Source organism: Phalacrocorax carbo, chromosome 4, assembly GCF_963921805.1.
Source record: "Phalacrocorax carbo chromosome 4, bPhaCar2.1, whole genome shotgun sequence".
Lineage (NCBI taxonomy): Eukaryota > Metazoa > Chordata > Aves > Suliformes > Phalacrocoracidae > Phalacrocorax > Phalacrocorax carbo.
The window spans coordinates 36,287,314-36,307,807 of NC_087516.1; the positions used below are offsets into that span (position 1 = coordinate 36,287,314).

Genomic DNA, 20,494 nt, shown 5'->3' on the forward strand with positions numbered 1-20,494 from the left:
CCACCACATACTTTCACGTTGTTTGACACTGGCCTACAGCTAGAAATGGGACACCAAATGGGACCCCTGGCCTACATGACACCGTCACCCTCCCTTTGGAAAGTGGACTAAAACCCAAAGGGAAAATACCGATGTTACTTTCCCTGCTTTCCTGCTTCTGCGTTGTCAAAGGCTGTGGAACCCCCAGGCCCAGCTTAGGGAGCGGCGCTTGATACCACCGCAGCCCGGGCTGGGCTGTGAGAGGCTCTGGGACAGCAAAGGGAACAACCGCCAACCGTCACCCACCAACTGCCAACCGCCACCCGCCCGGCCCGCTGCCGAGCTCCCGAGCTTCCGTCAGCCTGCGGAGGCGGCGGGGCGGGGTTCCCGCTGCCTGTCAGTCAGTCCGTCAGTCCGTCAGTCAGTCCGTCAGTCCCGGCGCTCGCCCCCCCCCCCCCCCAGCCGGCCGCCCGGAAGGCTGCTCGCCGCCGGAGCGGGATGAAGCTGCGCAGCGAGGGGCTGCCGCGGGCCGGCAGCGGCCAGCCCGTCCCCGGGGGGACAGGTAGGGAGCCGGCCTGCCGAGCCGCCCTTCAGCCCCGGAGCCACCCCTAGCCCCTCCGCCGCCCCCCAGGGCCCCGCGGGCTGGGCCGGGGAGGCTCCCCCAGCCTCGCTGCTTCCCAGCAGAGGCCGAAAGGTATTTTGTGATGCCAAGTCCCCTCTTTTGTTCAGGATTGCTTTTAAGCTCTTCCGTTGCGAACTTAACCCTCACAAGGGGCATGTTGCCTCTGCTGAACTTTTCCTTTTTATAACACAACCCTCTTTTTCACCTTAGTCTTTCTAAAAATGTAATAAAAAAGGGACACCACCAGCTTCAGACCTTCAGTGTGCTTATTGATGCCATTCCATCTGTTCTGGGGAAAAAACCCACATGTATGTCTATTTTAAGCAGAGAACTGCAGCCATGCTGCTTTATTTACAAAAGCAGAGGAGCTGTTGGCGAAGAGAATGGCAGGTGGAGACCCTCTGGCACGTTTTCTGAAAGGACAACTGTACTACGAAGAGGTTGTGATTTCCTTCTTTTAAGTAAATCTTATAAAGCTGACAATTTTCAATACTGTTCCGGTGGAAAAAGAGACACCTTAAAAAAATTAGAAAAGCTGCCTATGCCTGTTTTGTTTCCCATGAAAAGCAGCAGGTGTTCCCCTTAAATACATTTTTCCTACACTTTCCCCAAGCATCTAGCGGTGCCTTCCAGTTCCCTCCCAGGTATCCTAAGGGCCAGATAAGTAAGCAGCAGCCTATTCCTACAGCTAACTTCCAAACCAGTTGGTTTTTGGCCAGCTGAGCAGCCACACAAAACACTGCGTTTGCAATTACGTGGTACTGGTCCCTGACACAAGAAACAGCTTTCTATCTTTGTTCCCTACCTAGCCGCCAGTTTTGATGGAATGTGTTGAAACATGTTGTCTGAGATTTCTGTCCCTGCCCACGTCGACTCTAATTAGTCACCCGTGTGTTTGAAAGGAAAAGCTCAGGGAACAGTGTAAGACTGGCTGGCAGGTGAGCTTGAACCTCAATTTCTTGTGAAGATTAGAATAACTCAGTGCAGGCAGATGGAAAAGAATGTAGTACAAGTACTTATTCACATAGTTTCAAACGTGATGAGCGTGGTTTCAGTGCTGTCTATAGTGACACTAGTGGCACAGTGCTAATCAGTCTCAGGGTTTGCAGCAGGAACAGGATTAGCTCACTCAGGGTTTCTGCTGTATGGGCCTTGTCCTTCTTAATGTTTTTGTTAATGAATTGCCCAATTTTGGCATGATCAAGACTGACCCCATGGAGCAGAAAACCTGTCCATTTCTTGATGAGCTGGCTTGGATGTCCATGTTATACATTGCTGTCCATCCTTAAATTTATTCTTTGAGCAGGTTTTAATTTCCAGATTTTTGGATGCACATCTGTAGTGCCTAAAAATGCATGTTCCCACAGAACCACCATTTCAGATGTTAGAAGAAATCACTGCCTGATCAGAGCCACATGACTCCTTTTTACAGGACTAAACTCTCAGGGAAGGCGAGGGCACAGGTGCCTCCTGTACTTTTTCTGATACTCATGACAGCTGGTTGTAAAAAGGCACCTTTTTTTTTTTCCCCCAGAGTTATTTAAAAATCCAAAGCCCACACAGTCATCATAGCTAAGCTCCTGAGACAATGAGAAGTTCAGACAATTAATAGTTTGGGCAGTATTAACAAGGGGCGTTTTGTCATCGTGAGGATGTTTGACTGTCAAACTATTACTCAGTTCTGAGCTTTTGCACTGTTGTATCAAAGCATACAGAAATTTTGAAGTAGAGAGAACATTTTAATTTCAATATTGTTTTTAATTCTATGCTGATATGCATGCATAAAAATATTGTGGTAAGGACACCAGGCTCAGTTAACTGCTACATTACAGTTGTTTAACTGTATTTTTAAATACAGTTTCTTCTTGGACTTAATGCAGAAACAAATGCTCTCTAAGACTCTTTCTTAGAAGTGAAAGTATCTCTGCTGTTGCAGATGATGCCCTTTTAAGAAATGTGGGGCAGATGGGTGGCTCTGTAAGATCTTCAGACATCTGAGTCTGGTCTTTGTGAGACCAGGCCTTAGCTGAGATGTACAGGCAGACTCTTAAACCCTCAAGGAATAAGAGTAGCTCACCTATGCTAAGGAGTGTCAAGAGAGACAGGACAGGGCATCTGAATTAGACTCTTAACTCCGTAAATTAAAAAGATGGCATATTGGGGGAGGTCAAAAAAGGTTGTCAGAACATCTTTTGGTTTCAGTGATGTTTGTATACCACTACATATATTTAGGGCTTTTTTTATATAAAACCAATGAAAACTCGTTTGAAAGTCCTAAGCGCTTCCACCCTGTCCAACTTTCTTGTGGCTGTTGACAAACTCCATTTCTGTTTACTGCCACTTCTGTGGTTGCATTTTTTTGTTCTTTGTTTGTGAGGAAAATGCTCGCGGTTGAAAAACTGTAAGAGTATATACATATACCGCGGAGTTAAGCTGCTGTACGTACTCTTGGTTTTGTGTGTTTCATTGTTCATTCTGCCTTTCCCAGGGGTTGTATGAAGAAGCATTAATACAATTTGAAAAAATCAAGGCTACAGATTTTCAAGCAATGTATCAGCTTGGCGTAATGCATTATGATGGACTAGGCACTAAAGAAGACCCTGTGAGTAATCTAGCTGTACGCTTTTTAACTTTTAATATTAGCTGATAATTACCAAAAGCTTTGTTGTAAGCTTGACTACTTAGTTTAAAATAAACAGCTTTTTGATTTAGAATTAGTTCCATAAAGTACAGATGTTTACAAAGCATCATTAAAGAGAAAGGGTTCTGGGCTGAAGTAGTTCTCAAAAATTCCTATAATAAAATAGGTTTAGCTGAAAAATACAATAATTTGTATTTAAAATATAACCCCTAAGGGTTTGTTTGTGCTTTGTGTGGAAGCTGTGTTAAAAATTGCTAGTTACTTTTAATAAGCAGTGTATATAAATGTAAACAAAATGTATAAAAATGGAAAAAACCCAACTATATTTCATAGTGTAAAACATCTGTTACAAAAAGATGTTTTTAAGGTATTTTCTGTTCTTAGCATGGATGCTAAAGAAGACTGTGCTTCTGCCAGTGGTGGGCATTAGTATTTTTAAATTAGACAAATGAAAAATTACACTTGCAAGGATTTGAGGAATTCAAATTGAAGAATTACATTACAAAATAAGAAGAGTTAATTTATTGGAGAACATGATCTTAAAGAGTGGTATGAGTAAAGACTACAAAGAGGATGAAAGAAAGGGTAGGTAATAAGACAGGAGGGCAAGAAAATGAGCCAGGGTATTAATAAATCGGATTCTTGTCTGGTGCTTTAGGGGACTGTCAGCAGAGCAGAAAATATTCTGCTAGTTTTTAGAGGTGGTTTGTCTGTTCAGTATGCTGTATGCCTGTATAATCACCACATTGGTTTACTTGCAAATCAGCACTTAATTTTCTTTCTTTGTTGCATGTTGCAAGAGGTGAATAAGAGAGGAACCTTTTATAAAGGACTATTTCTAATGTATTTAAACAGGGTGTCCATGCTGAATCCTAACAGTGGAAATCTTGTTTCCAAAATACCTACGAGGCCCTTGGATAATAGACCACACAGCTGCCCAGAAGCAATGTTCTCCATTTGCTTAACATTATCGGTTTTTGTCTGTTATGAATCTAATGTATTTTTAATGGAGGAACTTCACAGTGTGCTATTTTATCACTCTGCCTTCTGTTGAGGTTGTTTTATGATTTCAGATACATGATGCAATATGAAAAAGATCACAGAAGTCTAAAATTGAATATGTAGCAAGTTTAGGATGTTACATTTATGTAAGCACAAGAATATTTTTTAGAAATTTTTTATCAGCGAAGAGTAATATATCAGGTGAACATATATATGGAAACATTTCACATTAAAAATATGCTGGAGTAAAAAATCTAGAGACTGTCTAGTAACCAACGATCAGTTGTGCTTCAGTATGACGCTGTTCTCCAGACTCTGCAACCAGCACTCCTCAGCTTTTCTTCGAAGTGGAAGAATTACCTGTCTCACAGAAGTTAGTGGATTCTCAGGTTCTTTTTTCCATCCTCTTCCCAGCCTGAACATAGTGATGAAAATATCTCACTTTTAGGAAAAGGGAGTGGAATGCATGAAGAAAATACTCGACTCCGATTCCCCAGCAGCAAGACACTTGAAGTTTGCAGCTGCATACAATCTTGGCAGAGCGTATTACGAAGGATATGGTGTTAAGCAGTCAACTAAAGAGGCTGAAAGGTAACAGCAGTCAGGAATTTTCCTGATGAGCAGAAGATGCTGAGATGCTGTGTTACTTAAACTGTCTTTGTCCCCATTGTCTCAGGTTGTGGCTTATTGCTGCAGACCATGGGAACCCAAAAGCAAGCGTGAAGGCCCAGAGCACTCTAGGAATGCTTTATTCTGTATCAGTTCTAAAAGATCTGAAGAAGGTAAAGGCCACTTGTACCTTTTGAGTTTCATGAGTCCCAATTAATTTCACAGAGTACAGTGATATAGTTGACTCTGAAAAGTGTATGTGAAGCACTGCTAGGCATTATTGCCCATTTAAGCCCATATGAACAGATGGCCAGAATCCCTCATTTTAACTCATTTGACATTGCTAGCTGAGATTTATTTTTTTTTATTGGGACTATCAGGGAGAAGAATATAATGGATTAAGGTCTTGTCAGCCTTAGTACCCTTCAGAAATCAAGCAGGTGTCATAGATTGACAGCTATGACAGTAAATGAGGAAGGTTTAAAAGCCTTACAAGGATTCTGCTTTCTTTTATGCATGAGCCCTCCTTAGAAGCTGGTTAATATAAAAGTTTTTATAGAAGCAGTATGCAAGAAAAGCAGCTAAAGTGAATATATACTCCAACTTTGTGTCTCCTGTTTAGGCCTTTTTCTGGCATTCAGAAGCCTGTGCCAATGGAAGCCTGGAATCACAAGGTGCACTTGGTGTTATGTACCTCTATGGACAAGGTATATGTCAAAACACTAAGGCTGCTTTGGAGTGTTTGAGAGAAGCAGCAGAACGTGGAAACATCTATGCTCAAGGGCATCTTGTGGAATATTATTACAATAGAAAATTTTACTCAACTGCTGCTGCAGTAGCCAAAAGGTAAAGTTAATTTAACTTTATTTTTTTATTGTAGTTCTTCATGTAAGACCATGGAACTCAGATTAAAAGGATTAAGTCATGTTCTTGTCTCTCAAACTCAAGAGACGTTTGAGATAATGAATTGCAAGACCTCATCTTTAAAGAGCAAACTGCGAACCAGAGACAAAACTACTATAAGGTTCTCATTCAGTACAGTTGAACTTTTCTCTCTGATCCTGTGAAACGAAACAGCTTTGAACTAGCATCCCAAGTAGACGAAGCAGAAGCCCACACTCAGCCCTGCCTCCCCGTCTCAGTCCACAATCTGCTTTCACCGTTCCCTTTTAAACCCCTACAAGTATTCTTCTGCTCTCCACATCCCATCTTAATGTAACTTCTACCCAATGTCGTCTATCCCATCATTTCCTTGCTCTGTGGCTCAACATGCTTTGGTCCAGTTCCCGGGCCCTTTACAGGAAATGCAAACCTCAATACTGGCTGGGATCCTGCAGCAAGCTCTCCAAGCAGCACAGCCTGGGACCTTGGTAGTAGCTGCTGCACTGTGCCAAGTTACCACCTGTTAGCTTTGCATCAGTTGCTGCTTAGGGGGATGCATACCACATTGGAATTTTTATTAAAAACATTTTGTATTTTTAAACATTTTCAAAACAAAACAGGCACCTGCATGCAGTGGCTTCTGGTGATTATCTGCTGGTGTAGAGGTACTGGTCTGAGCCACAGTTGGGCAGCACTGACCGGCCTTCTCACAGGCAGTCACTGTGGGACGCGCTGCTCTACCTACACACTCTGGAGTGGTTTGTGTATTGCAGAACGAACAACTTCCTGTTACAGGCTGCAATATTTGAACTACCCAGTCTGTACGAAGCTTCTGTGTCTTAAACTAGTCATGGAGGAGAAAAGCAACGTCAGTGCCAGTCCTATAGCTGATAAACAGCACACTTCTGTGACAAACCTCCAGAGCTGGACAGCATGTTAGAAGTTCCATCTGTCAATCAGATTATTAATTTACTGGAAATAAGATGCAGATACACTGACTACTTACACAAGCTGCACACAAGAGCATTTGTACTTTTTGTGGTACATCTATGAAGCTCCTGCTGCCCAGCAATAAATGTGTCACAACTAACATCTTACAGACACTGCACCCTGTATGTGCCACTGCACAGCAGCAGCTCTGGTAACTCAATAGCTCAGCAGTGAATGCTGTTTGCTGTACTCATTGCTGAAAAGGACTGTTTGCTCTCTGAACTCTTGCTTTTCTTCCTCTTGCACTATAAGCAGACCGATAGCTATGCGGTCTAGTCTAGCTCTTCCATTCTCTCTTGGAATGCACCCCACACAGTCAGTGCTGCACAGTAGGTTATCCAGACAAGCAAGCAGCACAGTCCCTCACCTGCAGCTGTGACTGCACAAAATAGCAATGAAATCCCATGCTACAGCCAGAAATTACAATTTCTGAACCAAAAATCTTAGAGCAGTTTAACCAGGTGTATCAGGCGTCAGTACCTTTTCTGCTAAATTTTTTTTGTCCTTCTACGTTCATACCAGCTACACAGTTTGCTCTATTATGTACAAATGTTATGTGATTATGTATAGTATAACCTCACCTAATACTTGGAGGCTAGATTAGCTACTGCTACTTCATTTCAGATAACAATTTTATTATCCCATACAGTTCTACTTACCCATTGCTATGGTACATTCTTAAAGTCAGCTGTGCTGAACTAGAATTTTTCCCTGACTTGACTGTGTGGTGTTGTTTGCCTCAGCATTGTGTTGTGTATCTTTTGGAAAGGAAGGCAAAAATGCTGTATCAGGAAAGACAACAGAGGTTAATAGGTTACCGCTATCATTTCTGAATGTTCTTGCTAATAAGTGTTTGTGGTTTTTTTTCTGTTGTGTTACTGTATTTGTTAACAGGACCAAATTAGGTGGGAGAACATCACTCTCACCACATTCAAGTGATTTAGCAGGCACTGACTTGCAGGGGGTTACTTCAGAACAATCTTGCATAAACAGTGATTTATATGCAGTAGCTATAAACCAAAATGATTTGCACTTTTCTTCCTTTTTTCTGTCAAGCCTGTGACTATTTGACCTAGCAAAAAAATGAAAGTGATGTGTGAAGAAGCATATAATTACTGTTTGGTATCTGGAAAGGATATGGGGCTTGGGGGTTTCTGTTTTAAGACAACAGTTAGAAAGAAAAAAAAATCAACTCCCACTTAGAAAATGTTGTACCTAATATTATAGTAACAATGCTAGGTAATTATGTGCAGAAGAAAGAAAATAGTTGAGGTGACGCAGTTGTAAGTCATCGTGGTAAGTGGGTCTTATAACCTGAGGCTCTCAAGTATGTCCAAGATCTTCAGATTACCAGGATTTGCCAATATCCTAGTAAGAACTTGGAATTTTAGGATCACAGAATTATTTGCGTTGGCCCTTTAAAGTTCACCTAGTTCCAACCCCTCTGCTGTGGGCAGGGACATCTCCCACTAGATGAGGTTGCTCAATTATACAAAATAAGAGCTTTGCCTTTCTTCCACATACATAATTTCCAAGAAATATTTTAATAAGAACAATTAGCATAAAATAGGCTGCCTTTTACAACTAGTGTAACTATAGTGAAAGTGACTGCAAAAGTTACATATTTATTTCCTATTTAATATCACAATATTCAAATAAGACTAACTTCAAATCAAATGCCGAATAGAAAACTCTTCATCAGGCTGCTGAATACATGTACATTTCCATGTACAATGCCAAGAAGGCATCACCAGGTCATATATGGTCCACTTAAATAATTCTATTTCAAGCAATAATCTAGCCTAATGCTGTAAATTCCACAACAGGATTACAGAAAACGACAACATTGACGAGCTAGCAGAGGTAACCGATTGTCTTCCCACATATGTAGCCAAGGGGGTTGCTATGGCTGCTTTCTACTTGGCTAGATGCCTCCAGCGAGGCCTAGGTGTACAGCAAGATCCAGCCACCGCTAAAAAATACTATTCTAAGGTAAGCTGGGAAAGTCTTACAGCCTAATTTATATCTCATGAAACTGAGTGATACCTTGGATTTGAGTCTTTAAACTTGCTGTTCAGTTAGAGACTCCGACATTATTTACACATTAAAAAACCAGTGCTAGAAAATGAAGAGTGATAAAAGTATATGGAAAACTACTAAAAATAGCCTTGAAGTGATACTATCCGCCCACTTGCTTAAGCAAACAATGCATTCTGCCAAAAAAAAAAAAAAATCTGTGATAATCACCACAGCAAAGAGCTTGGTAACTTGCAAGATAGATTAGCTGAATGGTATGAATAATTTTATCCCCAACTGATTTGCTGTCATTCTCTCAAACTGAAAAAATCATACCTTTTCTTCTACTTCAGATATGCCTTTATTTTTAAAGACATTCAAAAGGGAAATAATATATTTTATTTATATTTTATATATCCCCTGATACACAGGGGGAAAAAATAGGTCACATGTTTTGAAAATTCTAAAGTTGAAGTAAGATTATTGCTTGATGGCTTCTAGAAGATGCATCTGCTAAATAATATCAGTGATGCCTAAAGTTACAGTCAAGGCAAAACGATTATGCCAACGGAAGAGTGTGTAGCACGATTGGATCTGTGCCTCAGAGAGACTCTATGATTTCTGTGCATGTAGAGACCATTTGTTTCTTCAAGTAGAACACTGATGTCCACCTTGGTGCAATCCAAATAAATGGAGAGTTACATAAATGGTAAATTATCAAATGATGACTTTTGCGGCTCCTCACTCAGGGAAGCCGATGGTGCAAAAGGCCCAGCAGAGCAGGCGATCCTCTCAATACATAAATTTTAAACATTTTGTTCTTCTGCTGTGAAAGTGTTACTGAAAATAGGATGAGAAGATCAAGAAGGGAATGTAAGCTGGGGTGTTATGAACTACCTAGCCAGTAGTCCTAGGGAAGCAGCCTTAAGGCAAGGAAGGGGCCCAACAGGATTAAATTTGTGAGAGTATAGCCCTTCCCACTGTCTACCATCAGGTCTAGCGTAACCACCACAACTGAAAGAAAATTACAACTTTCACTCATCACTCACTACTTGTACCTCTGAGACTGATCTAGGAATGTCACTAGCTTTCTAGTATAGAGATGATTTCTATTGACTGGTGCCATGCATCTCTACAACAACAAAAGAGAAGGAACAGAAAATAAACAAGGAAGATACCTGAAGCAGCACCTTTGGAACAAGGAAAAGGCAAAGTTGTGGGTGTGTTCCTTTTCTTTTGTACCTGGAAAACAATTCTTGTGTTAACTGTACAATTAAACCCCCTTAAAATCATGTTTGCTTTTTTAATTAACTGTTCAGCTGCAGGTATGGCCTACCATTTTTAGACCCAGTTGGTTTTGAAAGAGAAGGTGGGCATTTTTCTTACATAGCATCAGAAACAGAGATTATAAACTGAATATATGAACTCTTTAATCTTTTACCAAGTTGATTGGCTCAGATAATGCCAACAAAACTTAAAAGACCTTATTAATGATTAATGTTATATTGACAACATACAACTTGATTTTAAGTATTATCTAGAACTCTCTATTCTTTGTTTTCAAAGGCATGCCTTCTGGATCCTGCTGTTGCTTCTGACCTCGAACTGGCAGCTAATCTTGGGAGAATCTAGTGTGTTTCCTTTAACTGTAACTGGTATATAAATGTATTTCCTACAACAAACCATCTTGAATCTCCAGCAATTATAGACTGTTCATCGCTTACTGCTTGCTTTTCAACTTTCTGTAAATTATTAGAGCAATTTACTGATTCTTTTTTACCTAAAAAAAGAGAAAGCAAAAAGCTCACATTCTTCCTTTAGCTGAGATGAGGCAAAGGCCGACTTTTAAAATAGCATTGAAGACTTAGGGTTTATTAAGGACATTTTACTGGGATAGGCGTCCTGTTTTCTCTTCATGTCATACTGCTATACAGCATGTGAATCAAACTGAAACCAAATAAAAATGGTTGTTTCCTTTTCTGCATTCTTAGTATTTAAACATTACATTTTCATATTCTGAAAAGCTTGAACCCAAACTTGCCTAGTTTTCATCTACAACCCATTCACAGGACACAACCATTTTTAAATCTTACCTTTGTTAGTGGTGAGCATACTTTCTTTCACATCCTTTTCTAATGTTTCTAGATCTACGTATGTGTCTTAACACATTCTACTCTTAGACTGAAGAAAGTCAAAAGTTGGAAATTGGCCTGTATGACACTAAGCTTTACAGTTCAAACCATGTCAGCTTCTAAAACTAGAAAATACAACTTACAGAACTATGGGAAAAAACCCCACATTAGTATGAAAACATTCAATATACACGTCCTCTGCACGAGGCCCGTTCTCCTCAGTCCTTCTTCGATTTGCATTTACACTGCGCCTCTGTATTAGAAACGGTTGAAAACCACTTGGCTGGGAGTGTGTATGCCTGGGCAATGTTATGCTGAAGCTTTTATCAAAAGATACTTTGATTAACCGCTAGTAAATTTTACTGATTGCTGTGGTGAGCTTCCACATTTCTAAACACCTATTTACTTGTACAACTTTGCATGTGCAGAATTTGGCTTGCTTCTTAGGACTGTGCTGTGACTTAAAAACTTTTTTGAAACTGTTGGAACAAAAGGCAAGATGTTACTAAAACACTGATTTAAATGTACCTTACAATACAGCCAGTCTTAACTGCAAGCAGTTTTGCTAAGAGCACAACTGTATTGAATTGAAAAGAAAGTAATGAGTGTCACCTAGGGATTTCTGATGATGTTTAATTATTTAGATGTGCGTTAAGACCATATTTACATATTTTACATAAATTAAAAAAAGCCACTGAAGACATCGTTTTCTTTCCTTGTATAAAATAAGGGAAGGATCTGAAGGTTGTTTGAAATTGGGGTAATTTGAATAAAACAGCCCTGAGTAGTATCAGGGAAGTTATTAGAATGGTTTAATTGTCTACTTAATCATTCATAGAAGCAATTCATAAGCACTAATCTCTGAGCTAACATTTAACACAGGCATTCTTAGGACATACCAGTTTACAATACATATTTTCGACACAGACTTCAAAGTAACGTAAATATTCCTTACGAAACTAGTGCTGTCAAACTCATTCATTAGTTGTCAGTACAGCCTCGTTATCAAGTACTGCAATCCGGGTGTGTTATTTATTGCTTACAAATGCTTCAAACTACGGGAAATCTTTGGTAAAAACAAAATCGATAAAATTTCCACAATAGCTTTACATGTAGTATTGCACGACAGGCTTTTTCAATACACAAGGAATGCTCAAATCCTCTGTGAGGAGATTAGAACTGTACAACATTCATTAGTTTACCACTAAAGCAAAATTTCTTCTCATAAATGTTTAAAATATTATCTGGTTTCTTTCAGTTTATATGAACATTTATCTTTCAGTCTATATATGAAACAGAAAGTAGTCAGAACAATTTAAATAAAAATTGGCAACTATACAGCATCGTTTTGTCTACCCTACTACAGCATCAGATCTTTTCAAGTCTGTTTACCTCACAAAAAACTCAAGAGGAAAGAAAAACGCTAAAAATAATCATAGTCCTCAGCCCTCTATGGAAAAGAGGAAATAAGTTTCATGTCTATTATTGGACATAGACATTTCTCTAGTGGTCCAATTGTGCAGATTCAAACCTAAGTGGCATTAAGCTGCTCTAAGTGAGCTCTTAGCTCAGGACAGAGTTCAGTTAGCAGCAGTTCCAGCAAAACCTGAAAAACAGAAGAGAGGTAAGATGAGCGCAGGTGCCAAACGAGAATTTCTTCCCTTCTGACATGTTCCAAGCATCACAGATAACAGAAACACGTATGGTCGCTCTACTCATCATTCACTCAACTGCTTTTCTTTTGTCCTAAAGCTAGCATGTGCCCTATACGTAATATGGAAAATGTCTTAAGGCTGAAAGAAGGCAAGTGCCATGGGCAGCTGCTTTCAGATGGGGATTTCCCACCCTGTGTAAACCGGAGCTGTTCTGTCGAAGCCGCAGGAGCTCCATAAGCTAGCACTGGGGCATGCATCTCCTGAGCAGGCCGCGCTGTGGGACCGGCTGCTGAAGGAAATGAGCCAGGAGAGACCTAGTGACAGTGCAGGTATTATACGGAGCCAGATGCCTACTCCCACCAGTCCCAACCAACTGCAGAGGAGTGGGGCTTCTGGAGGGCTGTCATGTCCTAACTGTGGGCCAGCCCTGGAGCTCTGCTTCCCCAGGATTCTCCAAGGTATGCTTATTTTTCTCAGCCATATGAAGAAACTAGTTTCCACCTTACGGGGTCAGGCAAGTTGGATGTGGTAGAGGATCTCTTTTAGACAAAAGCAATACTGTTTTTGAACTTACACAGCTTTTTGTTATTCAAAAACCAATCAAATGACAGAACCAAGTACATTTTTTCCGACTTTTTTATATAAAAAAGTTACTTGCACATGGAACAACAGTCCAACATAAACCTCTGCAAAAAACACATGCCCCAGGCTTCAATACTGAGTGAGCAGAGCTCAGCAATTAACAGGATTATAGAATTAGAAGGCTGCTTTTCTGGTTACTCACATAGAGTAGATGCTTGTTAGCCTGTCTTTCTTGCAACGCGTTGAACACCTTCACTACACCGTGACGGGCATTTTGTTGTCCAACAAGACTCTGCAGAGTATCTGCAACAAATGTTACTTCAGCTTCCATTGTTTCACTCACACTAGGCAAAACCTCCAGCTGACACTACCCGTAAGGGAGGGGAGGAAGCAAAAACAGTACACGGCCCTTGGTGACAAGGCACACTGTCCCCATTCGTCAACCTTTCAAAAACATGCAGGTAACTTTAGCCACAGGTTGAAAAGATTCCCTTATTCTCAAGTTACCCAAGTCGAGTCATAGCGTATGCATCTCGATGACAACATTTTAAATATTTTAACATGATATGCAGTATGCCTTGAGTCTAATCTCATATACATTATTAAACCATTCACTTAAATACACCTTCAGCCACAAAGACAGAAAGACAGAATTCCTAAAACAGTTACAAGTAATTTAGCACTTTAATTGCCTCTCAGTCTTCACAGAAAATACTTCCCACAAGTAAGCAGATAAGAGAATTCTAAGTCAATTATTTACATTTTTGGATTAAATTAGAGAATAAAGAGTGATCCAGTGCTTCTTCATTAATTTAAGGTGCCTTCAGCTATGTCCTGACATATCTTTCCAAACTCAGAAATAGACCAACCCACAAACCAACTGTGGAAGGCCATTCTAGGTAAGCAGGTGAGTATAACACAGAGTAAGTGGAGGGTTATTTACACATCAAATTATGAATATTTTGCATGCATACCTGCTGCTGCTACTTTTGCAGTAAAAGGAGATTAAACCACCTAATGCCACAGGGTATATGAGATATCTCGGTGAAGCTGTAAAATTGCTCCTTAAGGTACATTCTATTCAGATGGAGGGGCAATAAAAAGCATTCAAACTATGTTTAAGTGTATTTCCGAGGGCTAAAGGGAACGAGTTTTGGTTCTTCCCGGTTAGGTGCCTTTAGGCTTACACGATCTCTGAAGAGCCAGAATTACAGAACTGGGCTCCCCGTGCTGTGAACGGGACGGGATGGAGCACCTCACAGTGGTGCCCCAGCAACATGCGTGCTGAAGGGGAAGCTGCCTGGGCTTGGGAGGGAAGGGCAGGCAGAGGAAAGTACTGGAAACCCCACTCAATCTAGGATGCTTCTGTCCAGGCTGCAGGTCCCTCTGACCTTCAGTGCCCTGAAACCTCTTATCAGAAACAGACAGCAACACCCAGCACTGACAGCACGGTTTTGAAATACAAGAGGAAGCAGTAATCAGGGTGGTGCCACTCTCCCTACTTGTCAAGTAGTTCCAGGTAGCAGAACCACCTGGTATTTGCTCACAGAAAACCAGAGCGCATCCTGGCTTAACGTTGGTTCCTTGATGAATATTACATACAGAAGTACAGCAACACTGGATTTTGCATCCACCAATAACACCCAAACCCACGCCCTTTACCAGACAGACAGGAGAGGCAACAAATAAGGCCAAAATTATCCTTATTTATGCAAACATCATAATTTGTATTGGGTTTGTACGGCAAGGTCTTGGTAGCAGGGATGCTATAGGGGTGGCTTCTGTGAGAAGCTGCTGGAAGCTTCCCCTATGCCCGACAGGGCCAGTGCCAGCCAGCTCCAAGATGGACCCACCACTGGCCAAGGCCGAGCCCATCAGGGACAGTGGTAGTGCCTCAGGGATAACATAGTTAAGAAGCTGGAGGGGGTGAGAAAACCTGCACAATTGCAACTGGAGAGAGGAGTGAGAATATGTGAGAGAAGCAGCCCTGCAGACACCAAGGTCGGTGAAGAAGGAGGGGGAGGAGGTGCTCCAGGCACCAGAGGAGAGATTCCCCTACAGCCTGTGGTGAAGACCCTGGTGAGGCAGGCTGTCCCACCGCAACCCATGGAGGTCCATGGTGAAGCAGATACCCATCCACCTGCAGCCCGTGGAGAACCCCACGCTGGAGCAGGCAGATGCCCAAAGGAGGCTGTGACTCCGTGGGAAGCCCATGCTGGATCAGGCTCCTGGCAGGACCTGGGGCTCTGTGGAAAGACGAGCCCACACTGGAGCAGGTTTGCTGGCAGGATTTGTGACCCCATGGGGGACCCACGCTGGAGCAGCCTGTTCCTGAAGGACTGCACCCCATGGAAGGGACCCACGCTGGAGCAGTTCTCAAAGAACTGACAGCCCATGGGAAGGACCCACGTTGGAGAAGTTTTTGGAGGACTGTCTCCCATGGGATGGACCCCAGGCTGGAGTAGGGGAAGAGTGTGAGGAGTCCTCCCGCTGAGGGGAAGGAGCAACAGAGACAATGTGTGATGAACTGACCACAACCCCCAGTCCCCATCCCCGTGCTCGCTGTGGGGGTAGAAGGTAGAGAATTCAGGAGCAAAGTTTAGCCTGGGAATAAGGGAGGGATGGGGAGGAGGTGTTTTAAGGTTTGGTTTTGTTTTTCATTACCCTACTCTGATTTGATTGGTAATAAATTAAATTACTTTTCCCCAAGACGAGTTTGTTTTGCCTGTAGTGGTAACTGGTGAGGGATGTCTCCCTGTCCTTATCTCAACCCACAAGCCTTTCATTATATTTTCTCTCCCCTATCCAGTTGAGGAGGGGAGTGATAGAGTGGCTTTGGTGGGCACCTGGCATCCAGCCAGGGTCCACTCACCACAGTCAAGTAATTCCAGTTAGCAGAACCACCAGGTATTTGCTCACAGAGAACCAGCAGAGAGAGTCTTCACTTCACTTAGGTTCCTTGACAAATACTACATACAGACAGAAGTACAGCGATACTGAATTTTGAATTCATCAGTAACACCTGAATCCATGCCCTTCACTAGACAGCAGAGAGGAAGAGCGAGGCCAAAGTTATCCTTATTTATGCAAAGAACCATAACTGACAATTCTACAGGAAAATCTAAAATACAGCAGAACACTATATAATTAACTAGTTTCCTTACTAGTTATTAAATCCATGATTAAGCAGAATGAAAGTGATCTCACCTGGAATGTTTTCAAGTAGTTTTTGCTGTGCTCTCTGTTTTGTCTCTTGCTTTTGTTCATCGCTCCTGGCTTTCGGTGGTGGCGCCAACTTTCCATTCGGCCAAAAAGCATCCCGAAACACACCAATGTAGTAAACAAGCATTGGTTCACTGAACATCCAGTGCACAGTGTCACGGATTTGCCTGTAAAGATGTGTAGAAGGGAGCACATCAGAGCTGGTCTTTCACATTTTATGCAGGTTTATTCTTTTTACTCCTGAAAGCAGTGGAAGCAATGCTTGTTTTCATGTGGTTAGCCCAATTTACCTGAGCTGATTTCAACAGCAACACAGCAAGTCGTATTCAGCTCTGGGAGCTCTAGGATCTAGGTCACTCCAGACACCTGACTGAGATGTGGAGAAGTCTACATTTCAGTGTAATCCACAAACATATATCACAACTACAAGTACTACACTGAAATGTGTATATATTTCAAGGACGGGCAGTACAAAGGCTCCACTGGGTAAGGACGTAAAAATCAGCTAATTGTAGCTAACTCCAAACTAGCTGCGTGCACACATGTGCCTGGTGGGATAAAAACAGATGAAGTTTTGATAAAAGCTAACAAGTTCCCTCACAGATATGAAGAGCACATCAGTGAAGGGATTACAAATGGAGATAGCAGCCTCCTCCTGTGGCTGCAGGCACTCGCTGTAGCCTTCACCACAAGGAGTCTGAGGTAGACAGCAGGCTCCAGGCAGTACGGCCTAACTGGGCCACAGTACAGCCAAACCCCTTAAAATCAATAAATGTAAAAATTCAACCAACATGTAAAAAGCTATATAGCAACTTTGCATGCATGCTGTGCTCACACACGCTCTCCCTCTGTCCTCTCTCCGGTGTCTTTCATGCTGGTTATCAGCAGTGTGCGAACAAACGAACCGATCAATTGGAAACTCAGCAAATGGTCTCTGTCAGAGACCACCAGTTCACCGGCAGTCAACTGCATGGCTTTCCATCACTTCTTATCCAATTCACCGCTACACAATGTATGTGAGGTGTTTTAAAAGCCATGCTGGCACGTGCAAATTTAGTCACTGACTGGACGAAGGAACAGCTTGTTTTGCCGGTAGATTTCTGGGCTCTGACGCTTACCTGATTAAGAGTCCCACTGCCACACCAAAGCAAAACAATGCATTTCACCAGATTCTCAGTGGCCCTTTGCCTATGTGAATGTGCTACAGAAATCACAGATTCACAGACTTTTGTAAGAAAAACATCATGTGTAAGAACATTGGTCTTGATCAAAGAGTCACGGGAAAAGTGTTTGTAACAATCATCTGCTCTACTGAATCATGTTTTACTGTAGGCCTTCATATCTGACAAGAGGAGGAGTACTTTTCCAGAATTTTTCTGACCAATGATACAGCTCTACACATGAAAGGCATGTACAGACACGCATGCTTATTTCATAGCCTCGTCCAGGTCTCACCTGGCAGACATGTCTTCAAATGATACAGAAATATACCTTTATGAAAAGACATCACTGTTACGTGTGTACAGGTTTCATGTTATAAATTAACGGTTCTCAGCACATATAAACGCTATTTCAGTCACTTCAGAGAAATATGTATTTGACTTGAAAGAAATTACTTAAACCAGAAACCTAGTTTCAGATCTGGCAAAAAACTTCATGGGACTGTAAGATAAATCACAAACTAATAAAAGGCATTCAGAACCAGGTTGTTCAGAAAAAGAGGACAGCAAGTCTTTCATAAATGTACATAAATATAGAAGTAATGAAATCCCATGAAATATTGTGTTCTTCCAAAAGCAAAGCCCTGCGTAGAGGGAAAAACAGGGAAAAAGATAATTCACATATCTGTGTCTTCTCTAATCAACGTATTTATAAACTGAGCTGTGGAAAACAAATGCAGCTCATCACATACAACAGAATGCCCAGATTTTTTTTTAACAGTTCTTCTCCCAGCCTTTTTTTCATAGAACAATGATGCAAGTTCAGTTAAAATGACAGCTACTTACTTGTTGATAGTTCTTCCAAAAGTGACTTGTACTAGTGCAATTAATGTTTTTCTAACCCACTTGAACACTAGAAGAACAAAAAATGACAGAAAATAAAGGTCAAGAGGTTAATAACACTAGGGAACCCATGGTCATGTCCAAAACCTTCCCACCCACCCCCTCCCCCCACCCCCCCCAAAAACCAACAATCAACCCACCCAACAGTAAACATATCTGTTACAATCCTTTAGAAGATTTCACTACTTGTACATGGGTCTCATTTTCTTGGCTGCTTTCCCTGTACTGGTCGCTATATGGTTTAAGTCTTGCAGATTATATAATCATATCTGTAATAAGCATTTGTAGTTTATAAACTTTTATGTTTAAGAATATTTCAAGTTTATTGAGCCATAAAACTAGCCAAACCCCTTGTTCTACTAGAAGAAAGAAAACCCATCAAAATTCACGTGCTTTTCCTCCTTATTAGTATAAAGTTGTACACACAGCAGCATCTTTAAAATTCTGAAAACATTTTCACTCAAATCAACCAGGCGGTTCGCTTTTCATTCCAAATAAAGGAAACAAGTGTGAGTGAGCCCTAGTAATTACTGCTTAATCTTTCTTTCATGCTGTTCACCATCAGCACAAGAAAGTCTATATCTGGAAGATACATCTGCCATTTTTGGAAGGTGCTGCATTTTGTAATAGTTACCCTGTAAATAATTTTATAGGGCGTCGAGTGCGGCTGCACATTCAAATAGAAACAAAAGTAGTTTTCTTCATTACCATCATTCACTTACGTAAAGGAGGAAAAAAAACCTGGTACTGAGAGATGCCACAATTCTAGCATCTTTTCCACCATACAAATTGTAGAACTAAAATGCATGCATAATACACTTAAAACGGACATTAAAATTACGTTCCTTCACCAGTGACATGTCCTGTAATAAAGCCATCCTTCCTCAATTCATACATTCTAACACATAGCCTATTTACAGAAAACCTACTTTTCTGTTTTCTCCCAGAATTTTTTTTTAATTAAAAACTTAAGACGACTGAATGCAAATGCTCTCCCCTACGAGTTATATTTTTACTGCCAAGTTATATTGGAATTTCACTTTTGAACAAAAGCACTGAAGTTATGAACTACTGAAGAACAGCTCTGTTCCAAACAAACTCACTAAATAGATTGCAAGAACATTTCCACTTATTGAAACAGCAGAAAAATCTAAATTACAAAGCGCCCCAGATTTCTTGGCCAACAGATTCCACTAGCAAATAAGCAGGTTTACAGCTTACTTCCTCGCAGCTCAAAAATCTCTCCGATCAGCATGAAACATGGTTCAGCAAGAGAGTCCCTTTTCCCATCCACCTCCTCTCCGTAGTCCGACAGGTCACTATCCTCCTCCGTTTCTTCCTAGGAAGAGAGACACAACATGGGTACGCACTGCAGTTCCCCATCCTTCTTCCAGAATGGATTTAGTTAGTGCCACGCTCTAGGGAAGGAGCACAGCCAGCCCTCTCAAGGACAGGCATTAGAGCCACCAACTCTGCTGCTGGCAGGAACCTCATCAGGGATCTTGAAAAGGGACTGCACTTCCCACCAGTCAAGAGTGATGAGGACACTGCACTGCTGGAGTCACCACCACTGCTAGATCTTCTGCCCGCAGCCCTGCCCCAGTAACCACCCCAGTGTTGGGTGGATCTCCCCAGATGTGCAGGGTTCACTGCCTATATTGCCCTGCCAACACTAGCTGGGCAAGGGAAAGCAGGTGATGTGGGAGCCATGTACTGCTAGGAAGCAGGTGAGAGCTGTAAGGAGGGACCTGGCACTCCTTTCAATGTGATTGCAAAGCCTCCTCTGATACAGCACCCATGAAGGACATCCAGAACAGGGAGCTAGCCAGCTGGAGCTGTTTGCAACACAAGCAGCTAGGAAGAAAGGGGGAAATTTTGGTTATTGCACAGGGAGAAGCAGGTAGCTGGCTCCCCTGGAGAGCAGACAGTGCCTTGCACAGCTGAAGCCACTCAGTGGGATCAGACACCCGCAATTTGTCCTTGCAGTAAGCCAGGAACCAAACCCAGCAGTGGAAGAACCACCGGCCACTGCAAAGACAAGCACCGTTAACAAGTACCAGTCCCAGGTAGAAACATAATATGGTGATACTTAGTGACCT

General features: G+C 41.8%; 2 protein-coding genes across 12 annotated transcripts in view; one reads left to right on the forward strand and one right to left on the reverse strand.

Moving 5' to 3' along the window:
• On the forward strand, nucleotides 1-10,725 carry LRP2BP (LRP2 binding protein). Of its 10 annotated transcripts, none has more exons than XM_064449607.1 (8): nucleotides 2-541; nucleotides 926-1,041; nucleotides 3,090-3,203; nucleotides 4,693-4,835; nucleotides 4,921-5,026; nucleotides 5,476-5,699; nucleotides 8,552-8,717; nucleotides 10,308-10,725. In XM_064449607.1, exons 1-8 carry the CDS (start codon nucleotides 478-480, stop codon nucleotides 10,371-10,373), a joined length of 999 nt encoding a protein of 332 aa, XP_064305677.1. In that variant the 5' UTR covers nucleotides 2-477; the 3' UTR covers nucleotides 10,374-10,725. The 10 variants fall into 10 exon arrangements, with proteins under 10 accessions (XP_064305683.1, XP_064305677.1, XP_064305679.1 ...); XM_064449609.1 differs by having other exon boundaries at nucleotides 929-1,041; XM_064449614.1 differs by lacking the exon at nucleotides 926-1,041 and adding an exon at nucleotides 1,411-1,539 and having other exon boundaries at nucleotides 451-541.
• Nucleotides 10,726-11,488: 763 nt separating this feature from the next.
• The window catches only part of SNX25 (sorting nexin 25), a 92,959-nt gene continuing 83,953 nt past the window's right edge, over nucleotides 11,489-20,494 (reverse strand). For both annotated transcript variants that reach the window (XM_064449606.1, XM_064449605.1), the window contains exons 15-19: nucleotides 19,617-19,734; nucleotides 18,339-18,405; nucleotides 16,318-16,499; nucleotides 13,313-13,413; nucleotides 11,489-12,479 (exon numbers count right to left, since the gene is read on the reverse strand). In XM_064449606.1, the coding sequence (XP_064305676.1) occupies nucleotides 12,405-12,479; nucleotides 13,313-13,413; nucleotides 16,318-16,499; nucleotides 18,339-18,405; nucleotides 19,617-19,734 (543 nt within the window). In that variant the 3' untranslated portion in view covers nucleotides 11,489-12,404. The remainder of the gene's footprint in view (nucleotides 12,480-13,312; nucleotides 13,414-16,317; nucleotides 16,500-18,338; nucleotides 18,406-19,616; nucleotides 19,735-20,494) is intronic.